This window comes from Podarcis gaigeae (genome assembly GCF_964106915.1).
Source record: "Podarcis gaigeae genome assembly, chromosome: 8".
Classification (NCBI taxonomy): Eukaryota; Metazoa; Chordata; class Lepidosauria; order Squamata; family Lacertidae; genus Podarcis; species Podarcis gaigeae.
The window spans coordinates 32,622,761-32,636,391 of record NC_139684.1 but is presented as its reverse complement, the minus strand read 5'-3'; the positions used below and the strand labels follow the sequence as shown (position 1 = coordinate 32,636,391).

The following is a 13,631-nucleotide window of genomic DNA, read 5'->3' as shown; positions in this document are numbered from 1 at the left end:
TTAAAGCACACAATATTCTTGAACAGGTCATTGCTAACGTATGGGTGTTTTATTTTTTTAAAAACCCACAGACACCATCCAAAACTACAGGCAGACGCAAAAAAAGACATGGTTGCATTCAATGTTGTACGAAGTCAAAGTAACTTAGCAGTATACTTGTTCTGCTAGCGAAATGTTTTGCACTAGCAGAACTCAGATGCACAAGAGAATGCATAAGGGTACTTGTGATTTGTTAACTTTACTGTGCAATAGATCGCACAATCAGTTTGGGGATGGGCCATAGTTCAGCAGTAGAACATCTGCTTTGCATGCAGAATGTCACCGGTTCAATCCCTGGTATCTCAAGGTAGAGCTGGGAGAGACTCTTGCCTGAAATCCCAGACAGCTGCTGCTAAGTTAGTGTAAACATACTGAGTTAGATGGATCACCAGTACAACTGTTGCACTGGGTTCCTCTGTTGCACAACATTAGAATTCACCTGTCCACTAGCAGACACAGAATATTGAGCTACAGCCATTGCATACAGAGTGTGGAAATTGTTTCAGTGTAGCTTTTGCACCATATGGGTAACATCCTTCAGGCCATGTGAAAAGAGTTCACACTGTGGCTTCTCCACATACCATCACAGTGACAGTTTCTGGGAGTGGAGATGCTGACATGGGAGGAGTCACTGCAGTGATCTAGAGATTTGATCCCATGCCAATAAGGTAATGTGAGAAAGGCCTTTAATATTCATTTGCATTCCTTTATGGATATGAGAACACTATCTGAAACTTGAACCAGAGACTCCAGGCAGTGCTGACCTTCCTCAAAAGGCTCAAATCTTTGAAATGGCAGCAGGTAAAGGGCATACTGGACTCCCACTTTAAACCCTGACAGTGGTACTGAAAATCTGACATTTGAAATAAAGTACAAAATTCATGAACTGCAATAGGGCATGACCTCAAATAATTAAATAAATGTTAAAAGGGATTAATAATTCAGTGGGAAGCATGAGCAAAACCATACTGGCAAAGCTCTGGATACAAACCACACTTGAATCCCCAAAATGGTACATGCATAACTTCTTCAATATGAAGGCATCCTTCAAAGAACATGAAGGTCGAACCTATTTAAATGAGTAGGTAGTGGGAATTGGAAGAGGAAATTATGTCTATAAAAATGATACTGTGAATGGCACCAGATATTTAATCAACCACTAAATGAGGCTGGAGCTTCCAAAACCATATATGCTGATTTTGAACACTGAATGTAAAACGTAAATTAAAATGATACCAAATGACAAGTGTGCATTATACCATGCTAAAGAAGATTTTGATTGAAAATTATTAAAGTTTGAAAATACTCCTAACTTGAGGTAGGGGAATTTCCTTTAAGTGTAAATGAGAGTAAATTGGACAAAGATAACAGGTGAACTACTAGATTAAAAGTGCATTTTAAGAGTTTGCAGAGAAAGTTATATTTTTAAAAAATAATAAAAATGACAATCTATTTCTGTGGGAAGTGTTGAAATATGTGCCTGACGACCTCAAATTCTTCCAAATTAAGAATCAAAATTGTACAGTTAAAATTAGGTGAATGAAATCACCTGCCCACATCTGCCAAAATGACACACCATTTCAGAGGACCCACAGGAACTCAAGTTTAGCTGCAGGTCAGAGGTGGGAACCACAGGCAGTTCCAGCTGAGACAGACACGCAGGAAAAATAGAATATTATCCTCCTAGCCTATGGAGTCAAGTTACACCACGAGGTCAATCAAAAATTTGATAACTTTCCACAGGCTGGCAGAATGAAGGGAAAACACTAGATTACGTGTTTTCCCTTCACTCTACCAGCCTGCCAAAGGCAATTGCCTGCCCTCGGGACTGAGTGATTGATCTAACTTATTGGACAGGATAAATAAATAAAATTTAAAAAATTGTCCAGTAGCACCTTAGAGACCAACTAAGTTTGTTCTGGTGCATGCACATGAAAGCTTATACCCAGAACAAACCCAGTTGGTCTCTAAGGTGCTACTGGACTTACTTACTTACTTACTTACTTACTTACTTACTTATTTAGCTAGTGTCAGCCCAACATGGCTACCTACTTGATTCTTGGACAGGGAAAGTCACATAACTAAAAAGGTTTCGAAATTATGTTTCCAGGAGAATACACATAATCTCTTCTAGCCGTTTTGGAAAATGCTCATGAAAAGTAGCATGGCCAGACTGAGTGCTAGGCCAATTCAATGGAGAATTTAGACCTACTGTCTTGTCTCTGAAACAAAAAAGGAAGTTGTCTCTTCTAAGAAGACAGGAACACAGAAGTGTTAAAAGGTATACAAAAAAAACAAGAACACAGAAGCATTAGTAAAAGGTACATGTAGCAGGTTTCAAATCCCAAGTGATCACCAGTAAATCCAAACATGACATGAAACCAACAGCCATTGTGTCTAAAGGCACACTGGTATTCAGGGCTTTAGATGTATTTTAAACCTCTAGAAATCCATAAAAGCTCATGGGTCAGAGGAAACAGAGGACTGCATAACATGTTGTGGAGAAACAAGCTTTTAAGCAGCCACTGTGGGATACCCAGACAATAATTCAGCTGTATGTGTGAACACAAGACACACTGATTTGAATCATTTAATCATGGGCATTTGACCTCAGGCAAATACCTGTGCCCTCCCACAGATATTTGTACTTGTGATAGCTCCCACTTCGTGCTTCCACACATGGCTAACATAAGGGTGCACACCATTTTGCTTTAGTTTGCATTACCTAACAGAATTAAAAAGCTGAAAGATGAATGGCTTAGCCAAATCAAATCTCTGATGATGTGTGAACCACTGATCCTCTCTCTCTCTGCTTCTGGGCTCATCCACACTTCCGCTTGTCCAACCACTTTCCGCTGGTGAAAGCCGCTCTTTACTGCTGAATGAGAGCAAATGTCATTCAAGTTTTCTGCAGATTGATGTTTGTTCCAATTCAGCAGCAAATAGTGGGTTTTCCCAGGGAAAGTGGCAGGGCAAATGGAAAACCGCTTAGACCCATGCCTAGAAAAGGAGAAGCAGGAAACCTATAAGACCTGTGCTTTCTAGGCATGGGGCAAGTGAAGTTTGAATGACACCCTCCTTGCACAACCACACATGTACTTTCTCAAGCTGAAGATGGAAGACATGTAAATGGATGGATGGCGGCTAACAGATTGAGGTTGAATCCTGACAAGACAGAAGTACTGTTTCTGGGGGACAGGAGGCGGGCAGGTGTGGAGGATTCCCTGGTCCTGAATGGGCTAACTGTGCCCCTGAAGGACCAGGTGCGCAGCCTGGGAGTCATTTTGGACTCACAGCTGTCCATGGAGGCACAGGTCAAATCTGTGTCCAGGGCAGCTGTTTACCAGCTCCATCTGGTACGTAGGCTGAGACCCTATCTGCCTGCGGACTGTCTTGCCAGAGTGGTGCATGCTCTGGTTATCTCCCACTTGGACTACTGCAATGCACTCTACGTGGGGCTACCTTTGAAGGTGACTCGGAAACTACAACTAATCCAGAATGCGGCAGCTAGACTGGTGACTGGGAGCGGCCGCCGAGACCATATAACACCAGTCTTGAAAGACCTACATTGGCTCCCATTATGTTTCCGAGCACAATTCAAAGTGTTGGTGCTGACCTTTAAAGCCCTAAACGGCCTCGGTCCAGTATACCTGAAGGAGCGTCTCCACCCCCATCACTCTGCCCGGACGCTGAGGTCCAGCGCCGAGCGCCTTCTGGCGGTTCCCTCATTGCGAGAAGCAAAGCTACAGGGAACCAGGCAGAGGGCCTTCTCGGTAGTGGCGCCCACTCTGTGGAACGCCCTTCCAGCAGATGTCAAAGCGATAAACAACTACCTGACATTCAGAAGACATCTTAAGGCAGCCCTGTTCAGGGAAGTTTTTAACGTGTGATATTTTATTGTATTTTTGGTTTTTATGGAAGCCGCCCAGAGTGGCTGGGGAGGCCCAGCCAGATGGGCGGGGTATAAATAATAAATTATTATTATTATTATTATTATTATTATTATTATAAATAAGGGACTCATGTCAAGTGTTCAAAATCCATGAAGGAAACATATTAGAGGTCCACAAACTCATTTCTTAATGGCTTTTCCAGTTTCTCTCAGACTTTTTAATCCATGGGATCAGTCCCCAGCCCAGCTTTAGTTGCTTCTAGCTCTTCCTCTTCTCTCCCAAAAGTTGTAATGAACACAAGAAGAGCCTCACTGTATCAGACTCAGTGGTCCAACATCTGGTTTCCCACAGTGGCCAAACCAGTGTCCTGTGCTGCCCTGGGAGTGTCTGAAAAAAAGAACCATCTAGGTGGAGTCAATGAGATGGTTCCTTCTCACATGAATGCCACTCATCCTCCAACATTCTTTGGCAAGAAACCATCTTACTGGTCCTGCCTGAGTGATGCATTCATTTTCAGAGCTGAAGACCTCACAGGGTAGCAGCTCCAATACTACTACAGCTGTGATTTAGTCCTCTGAACTGCTTCAAAGGAAAACAAACCACCAAACTTGGGAAAGGTATGCTGGAGCCCTTGCACAGCTCAATTATCATCCCATGCATCTCATTTTGTTAACTTCTGTTCCATACTTTATACACCTGGAGAGGTAATTTGGTTTGAATTAAAATTATGGTTAAAATAGATCCTATTTTATAGATGAAAAATATTTATTGAACACTGATGCACTGTAAAACTAATTCATATTTTAAAGTATTCTCACTAGTTACTATGGTAACACCACCCTATAATGAATCTTTCTATAGCTACAATTGCTCATCATTTATAATTTAGACAGTTTCATCATATTTAATTATGCAATGTAGTAAAGTATCATACATTAATTATGATACATTTATTTCTGCTTTCCATTTGATATGTTCATCTCCTTTTTCAAGACTGAGTTGTTTTCCATTATTTCAATTTGCCATTAATTTCTGAATTCTAGCACCAAGGCACCACTAAAGATATCCAATGAGCCAAAATCACACAAAACAACAACTTTCAACTATATGTAGACAACAAAGCTGTTTTTATTCATTCTTACATAGGTGGAAGAATTAATAGCAGGAGCTGCCCAAGGACACATTTTGACTCAAAAGGTTTAACAGGTTCTGTTCAGAAATACATTGTTTGTGTCAACACAATGGGCTACAGGTGGAGGACACCACAACTGAATGTGAACCCACCTAAGAAAGCAAACATAAATACCTGCAAAACAAACAAACAAACAAAGCCCTCTAGGGTACCTGGGGGAAATGTTCTATTTATTTATTTCATAAATTATATTTTGATTTTCACGAACATATCCTCACAAAGTAGTATACATGATACATTAGTTATACAACAAACAAAAAACCAATTTAAACCTTTTAAACACTCATACAACACAATCCTAACCAAATCCACTCAAAGGAAAGTACTGCTGAATACAACTGGACCAAAACACTGGTTAAGAATTCTGCTTAGGTGTGGAACCTGCTTAACCAAATATAACACTGGTGCCAATGTATCTCCTATGTGTAAGGCTGGGGAAAGAGGGAGCACATTTCCCATCTCTTGACTGTGGTAAAGGCAGCCCCCTTTGCCACATTTTCATGTGGAGGAAATAGTCAGGAAGCCTACATGGAAGGAATGGAAGCCTAAATTTTAGTTAGTCAGAAAGCCCAACTAAAAACTACATGGAAGGAATGAGGTGAAGACTTCTGGAAGCTGAATCGTTCTAATGAAGAGGCAGAGGACATGCAGTGGCACTTGTAGTAGAAAGCCAGAGGATGATCAAGTCAGATTAGTCTGCAGACATTAATGCCTGCCTACATTACTAACACTCCCAATGTAATAGGTATATCTGCCAAGTGTGGGAGGGACCAAAGCTCAGTGGTAGAGTACATGCGCTGCATGCAGAAGGTCCAAAATGCAACCCTCAGCATCTCAAGCGAAAAGGATCCAGCAGAAAAGCGCGCAAAAGATCTCTGCTTAAGACTCTGGCAAGCTACTGCCAAACAGAGCAGGCAAACCTGGGCACTCGGTCAGAGTGTAAGACCAGGACACACATATATGTACCACTAGTTGACACAAGCTATTTGCGCTAGTTCTCCCCAACCCAGATGCTTAGGTTTTCCTATAGGAAAGTATCCCCCCACATAAGACACACAGAAAGGATTGAAATTGAAGCAATTATGTAGCGCTGCAAGACTATGATTAGAAAATCAAGTGCTAGTTATTAGGGTTTTCAAAAGCTTTCTTTTCCTTTTAAGAAAATGAACTATTGGACTGTTTTTAAAATTAATATTATTGTTACATAGAGAGTGCCAATATTTGACAGACAAGGCGGCTCTATTTGCTGAAACAGCCTCTATAATTAAGGGTGGGGGAGAAATTGGGGTCAGTTTTTGATGACTGGCATGGAACTCTGCTGATCAAATAATTTCAATGTATAATAATGATGTACATTAATTACATAAATTAACTGTTTTATTCAGTTATAAAAGATTTTAATGGGTGTTTTGAGTTATTTGGGTATTTTCAAATATTACTTTTGAATGTTTTATTATTGGATGTATACTGCTGTGAATCTGCATAGTTTAGCTACTTGGTGCTTACTGAAATGGTCTCAAGAATGACTCAAGAAACTGAAAATGAGGAAAGGCAACATGAATTTTTAAATGCAAGATGCAGATTGCCAAGCCAACAATCAGTGATGTAAGAATGACCGCTACTGCTTACAGAAGCCAAGGTAGTTGACCTTAATAATTTTCCATGGATAAAAGTGATGCTAAAATCTAATGAGGAGATTCTGGGTTGCTAAGATTTGCAGGGCAGAATACAACAACCTGAGACATAGTGCATATAAATTTTACAAAACTTTGTGGTGGCTGCCCACCCCCACTCCATTGCCACAAATGCCTTTTTAGCATAAGAAGGAAGAAAGGCTGGTCACTAAACAGTTTAGCAGACTAGTAACTTAAGTGCATTGGACCACATAAACAAGAACTCATCCATTTTTACCTGTATGCAAGTGCCAGGGCCCAGGCGCAGGCAGCGCAGTAAAGACTGTCATGTACTTTTGCCCTTTGGTTGTCGCCCAGTGTTTTTGTAGGAAAGAGGCCAGTGGTTGGACTTTGGAAAAGTAACACTGTTGACTTGACTGCCAAGATAAACAACAATTATTACTATTACTTCAAATTTATTCCAGTTTCAGAAAGTACAGTATTTTTAAACAAAGGAATACGAACTGCAAAAACCAGATAACATGGAAAAGGAAATGTGAGAAAAAATAAAGAAGGTAATGATGTTGCAAGGAAAAAGATGCATATACAAAACTGCATGTCAGTTTTTATCATTTCCCCATGTTTCTCTATTGTTTTTGCTTTGTGCCTTTTGCTCTGGATCTGTTCTTGGCCACATCTGTTGACTGCTGTTCCTAGGCTTTGTCTACACTACAAAAAGCAGTTTAACTGTGATAGCATCCCCTCAAGGAACCCTGAGGACACTAGTTCTATGAGATGCCTAGAGAATGCTATCACAGAATTTTCAGTCCCTGAACAAAGCTACAACTTCCAGTTCCTTTGGAACTCTGCATGGAAACAAACTGCCATTATACCACATATTTTAGCATACCTCAACACCTAATAAGAGGCGAAATCCTCCTTAACACTTGCTCATCCTGCCCAGTAGCAAATATATATATATATATTTTACAATGCATCAGGTGCAGAATTGGCCATGTCTATGTCTGTTTTATCCAGTTTGTGTTTCTAATTTAATGTAATCTTACTGTCCTCTTTATAACACCTTTAGTTTAGATTCTTCCACTTTTTATGCTTTACAGAGAGTTTAGTTATTGAACAATCACATTCAGAGCATTATTGGTACCTCAGAACAGAATACTGAAGAAATGCCCTTCCACGTGAAAGCTATTTATGGTTCAATTATGGCTTCTGGGGGGAAATTAAAACAAAAATCTTTTTTACTCTGTGGGTAGTCTTCAGTCCCTTCTCTCTTTACAAGTAAACTTTTATTCAGCATTTATATAAAATGCCTACAAGCAATGAAAACCATAAATTTTAATTATTCTCAAGGAAGTTCTACCGATAGTATTTTAAAGTTTATTTTAACTAGGCTAGAGGTTCCAAGAACAGCCCATTACTACTTTAGAAGGTCATTTTATAACTTCTATATTGGGAGACAGATGAAAAACAATGATGGATTTGTTTAATGTAATATAGATTGTAAAATGAACTGGAATCTTGCTCAGAGAAGGAAAGACGTGTTTATTTGAATATGCTGTTTCTCAAATAATAACAACTTCATCATTACAACTGGGCTCCAAAGAGCTTCTTGTGCTATCTGAATTGGAGAAACAAATGCCCAATTTCCTCTGATTTCCTCCTCTGCCTGTAGCCCCTCCTGCCATAACACCATGTCCCATATCACCATTGGGAGTAACTTGGGGTGGGATGCAATCCACTGCGCTGAGAAGAAAGAGGCAAAAAAGCCCCGCAGTCCTTGGTGTTATTTCCCTAGCAGCACTCGTGTTTCATTGCCTTATCACAACAATATCCAAGTGGGTATTGTCACAATTTCACAATGCCACATGTCAAAGGAGCCAAGACTGGTAGCAAAAAAAAGGTGGCAGGCACACCTCAGTCATCCTGGCTTGCCAAGGGAGGGGGAGAAATTGGTGCAACCAATTGAAGCTGTCCATCACTGTAGTGGACACCATAATCTGGCCACAACAGCTACCAAGCACAATAAGTCAGCAGACCTGTCTGCTCAGAATTCCCCCTGCCCTTTTCTCTTTATCTGACCTGCCATAATAAAAAATGAACATTCATTTTAAAATATTTTGAACTTTAAGATACAAATTCTTTATATTTGAACTTTGCCAGCTGGGTCACTCAAGCGAAGGCACTTCCTTCTAGAGTAGGCTGTCAATTTTGAATAATTATGAAACAACTGCTTTTATCATTATGAATACTTTTGAATAATTATGAATACTTTTGAATAATTATGAAAAGGATAGCAAGAAGCAGCAAAGTTAGCCATTGCCAAGTTTTAGAATTTAAACTGGGTGGTCTGTGTGAGAGCCTCCATTTGAAGGTAGTGTTGTACACACTGTACAAGTGCATCTGCTTGACTGTTTGTGGTTGCACTGTCATTGCTTATTTTTTGCCACTGAATAATTGAGCTCGCTGCTCTAGTTGAATCCTATTCTGGCAGGATTCAAACAAATGGGTAGGCATTCACTGCTTGAAAACACAGCACATTTGAGCAGGCCGTATGGCTCACTGTTGGTTGCTTATTTGCCTTAATAGATTTAACGTAGCAGAACAACTCAATGTCCCTGAATATAAGCAATGTTCAGTCCTGAACAAATATGATCTTAGCCTACATTAGGAGTCAGCAAACTAAGGTCCACGGGCTGGATCAGGCCCAATTGCCTTCAGGATCCGGCCTGTGGGCTGTCCGTGGATCGGCATGGGGATTCTGCTCATTCGGGCTGCACCATTCCCCCCCCCCTGCGCCATTCCATTCCCCCCTCCCTCTCTCTCACACACACACCGCGGTGGCGCCTCCTCCCTCCTCCTCCTGGCTTCTCCCTGCTCTGCCTAGAGGAGGAAGGCAGCTGGGCTGAGCACCATTTTAAGCATCCTCTCTCTGGAGCCAGTCCTTTTGCGCCGCTCATCTTCCCTCCACCGCCGTGCCCCTGGTGCTCCTGTGGGCCAGAGAGTAGAGCGGACAAGTTCTCTCTGCCTACCCATGAGAAGCAGCGGTGGTGGCAGTGGCAGCGGCAGCCCCAGGTAAGTTAAGCACAGCGGCTGGGGTTGGGGAGGAGGGCTACTTGCCCCCCTCGCCTCTTCTTCCAGCTCTAACCCCCCCCCCCCCGTTCCCGCTTCTCCAGCCCGCCACAAGGTCTGAGGGACAGTGGACTGGCCTGCAGCTAAAAAAATTTGCCAACCCCTGATCTACAGGGTACGTTTGATTGAATATGTGAAAACAGGTGAGCATTGCTACAATGTAAACACCTGTACTTTTCATGATCCCAGTGATATTACAAGAACATAGAACTATGTATTCAAATTACTTCTTTTACTTTTCAAAAAATAAAGGCAAAGTGGCTGACAGTAAAAGAGGGGGGAAATAAAGTAAAACAATAAAACAATCAATAAGAAATACATAAAGCACAGCTAATATATAAGCAGAAAGAAATCAGCAAGAAACTAGGGTATTTTGCCCAGCAACATAGCAGAGAGAGGAAAGCACAGGTCCATTTGCCCCCAAAGGAAGTTCCTTAAACAGCTAACTGTGACAGAAGATTAGCAACAACAACAACAAAATAGGGACCAGGCAGACTTCCCTGGGGGAGGACATTTCACAGTGTTGACATCATAAAGGTCCTGTTCTTGTCCTCAGCTGGTGGAACCCAGAGCAAGACCTTCAACATGGATCAGAATAGAGATAAATGGGAGGAGGTAGTCCTTCCCTAAGGTATTCAAGTTTCCAAACCATTTAAAGAACATTTGAATTTTCACCAATACTGATGGTTCCACAGGATGAGACACAAAAATTGTGATTTCCTAATTGTTTAAATAAGTTATGTTCACAAAAAGTAAACATATTACTTCCAAAACAAATTGCCTCTCCTTTGACTTACCTATCCGATAGTAACTATCCAGCTTATCCCACAGACTTTCTCCATCTGGCCTGGGAAGGTTAATGCTTTTAAGGGGTTCATATACAGAACCTAAAGGAAGAGATTATAACACCTTGATTAGAATTACAGCAGTAACATGAAATTAAACCATAAAGATATTGTCAAGAATGCCCTTTTATTCATTTTCATGTATGCATGTTCAGTTTTTATACTTCACCTTTCTAACAGCCAAGGTGGCTTACAAAGGATTAAAAAAATAAAAATAAAACCAGCAACAATATTTTGAAAAGATTTTTAAAAAGCCTATAGTAACATAAAATAATGTGGATAAGCTACTGAAAAGCTTGCTGAAGAAGCAGTCTATCTATAAGCAAATAGTGAAGGGGCCAGGCAAACCTTCTAGATCTTGGGTACCACAGCTGAAAAGGCCTCCACCCCAAGAGTGTGTTGGAATAGAGCCTCATATTCATATCCAATTCTTTGTATCTAATCACTGGACTACTACAATGCAGAAAATTGACAAACAAAAGGAACTCCAGATCTACAAATGTAACACAAGTTAACATAAATAAAATTTGTGCAAACCTGAATAAATGAAATTAAAAGTATAGACCAATTTAAAATTCCGAATTTTCCTCACAAAATACCACATTATTCTCCTTTTAAAAAATAATCCTAGGTCTTCAACTTTTTAAAACCGAACGGATAAGGACAGTCAAAATGGGGCCTATCCCTGTGTATTCCTTCTAAAACAGCTAAAGGAGTCAGGATGAACTAAGCTTTAGTACAGGAAATCCCATCTGGGAATTTCTTTTTTTAAGTGGGGGTACTTCCACAACAGACAGAATGCTGAAATTTGGTACACTAGGAGCAGAATTCACCAAATGAATCCATCAAATGAAGCCTTGCGCAAGAGCTTTCGCTTGCGTAACCAGCCTGCCCCCATTTTGCCCCCACAATTGACTCAGGTGGAGGGGGAAAACCCCTACAAGAACACACAGGGAAGAAGGGAGAGTGACTCGTTCTATCTGGCAAGTGGATATGCCTGAACATACAGAACACATGTGACAGCTTGACAATGAATGCAACCCAAGGCGTCCAAGATACCGTGATTACTAAAACCACCTGAAAACAGCATATTTACCTACAAAGTACAAATGTATCAGTTCCTCATAATAGCAGTCAGTGCTCCATCTAAAAAGTAGCTGAGCCACATGGTAATGAATAGAAGGGTGAGTGAGAGTTCCCCCTTCTCCAGATGAACCAGTTGAAGAGAGCTGGAGAATATGGGCTGTGAGATGTACCATTGGGAGTGGATTACAACAGACAAGTGCTCAGAACCCCACTTCTTATCTCTAGTCCGGGGAAAGCTTGCTATTGCTATAGCCCCTATTCTACGAAGGGTTTTATTCAGTTGGCTAATACACTAACCGTCCTCGGCACTCTACCCCAAACCTGCAAAGCTGCACCAGTTTCTTCTCTTGGGCCCTGGCTCGCCACTGGGCTCTCAGCATGCGGCTTACCTGCAGTGTGTTCCCCTCTTGGAGGTTGGCTGCCCCAAGGAGGGTGCTCAGTCAGCTTCTAGGACACCCAGCAGTGCTCCCTCTGCCTCATTTTTCTGCCCTTACTCTGCTGCTCTGCTTGGAAGAGCCACCCACCAGCTACCTCTGCTCTTTGTACAGTTAGGGAAAGGATAGAGAAGGATCAGATGGGTCTGTCTACCATTGCATGCTACCTCTAGGCTAGTCTTGTTTACATCCAGTCGGGCTGGCTAAGGAGGCAGGCGTCAACCAAGACCAAAACCTCAACAGCAAGTTGTAACTATGTTTACTACCTTGCAGTATTTTTCTTCAGCAATCAGTTTTCACCAGAAAGAATAATTATTTGGATAATTATTTGCAGAGCCTTATAATGTAACACAACTGCACAGAAAAGACAAACATCCATTCTACACCTTTACAATAACGATAGCTATATTATGTCCTTCAACATCTGAAAACTTATTGGTTCTAAATAAAAGTGTATGCAATAAATTCATTTTTTTCTTTATAGGAGATAAAGAACTTCAGGTACTGGATGAAGTGTCAAGGTTGATTTTATTATTGTTTCTATAATTGTGAATAATAGAACTGTTTCTGCTTCCATCCACTTCACTTTGCCTTTGTATTGCCAACCTTGCTCCTTAAAATCAAGAGGCTAATTACAAATCGGTAACTAGCTAAATTTTTTTTTTTAAGTCTGTTCCTTGAATAATATATTCATAGCTTGTGTATATGGGCTATAAAGATGGACGCCTCTCTAATTAAGCTTGATGCTTCGTGCTCATATTTTCAATGGAGGTAGAGTAAAAGATTAACTATGTGAAGCACTAACAATGGATTGATTTAGAACAAGTAAACATGTGGTTTAGATGCAATGCCAAACTATGGTATAACGTTACATGCACAAGCAGACTTAAGTGCTTCTACATTCCCCTCCCCTTGCATACAACAACAGATTAACTTAATTCTGGGTCCTTGACAAATCACAGTTTGCCAAACCATCCACACTTGGCAAGCTATAGGTTGTGCATGCTAGTTGCCCTACAAATCAGGACTAAAATATAGTTTGTGATAGCATCTTATGAGCAAAATAGGGTGCTGTTCTTCCAGGTAAAGATGGCAATGAGTAAGGCTGTTTGTCCTTGAATTCTGCAGTCTGTTCTACTTTTAATTTGTTTTATTTTTAATAATGTTAAAGTTTTAAAATGAGTTGGCTCAGCAGTTAATGTTAAATGCAACCTACAGGCTAGGAGCATATCTGTTTTACTTTTATATGGGCTTAAAAGTCATATGTTTTAATTGAAGGACAGATGCTGGGAGAGCAACTGTTTTAACATGGTTTTAACATGGTGACTACATGAGCACAGAACCTCAGTGCTTCAGATAAATCGTCCAGAACTCCATTG

General features: G+C 40.8%; 1 protein-coding gene across 9 annotated transcripts in view; it reads right to left on the bottom strand.

Moving 5' to 3' along the window:
• The window catches only part of PHKB (phosphorylase kinase regulatory subunit beta), a 135,257-nt gene that overhangs the window by 102,087 nt on the left and 19,539 nt on the right, over nt 1-13,631 (bottom strand). For all 9 annotated transcript variants that reach the window (XM_083750456.1, XM_083750457.1, XM_083750464.1 and 6 more), the window contains 2 exons: nt 10,685-10,774; nt 7,036-7,174 (listed from right to left, as the gene is read on the bottom strand). In XM_083750456.1, coding sequence (XP_083606582.1) covers nt 7,036-7,174; nt 10,685-10,774 — 229 coding nt within the window. The remainder of the gene's footprint in view (nt 1-7,035; nt 7,175-10,684; nt 10,775-13,631) is intronic.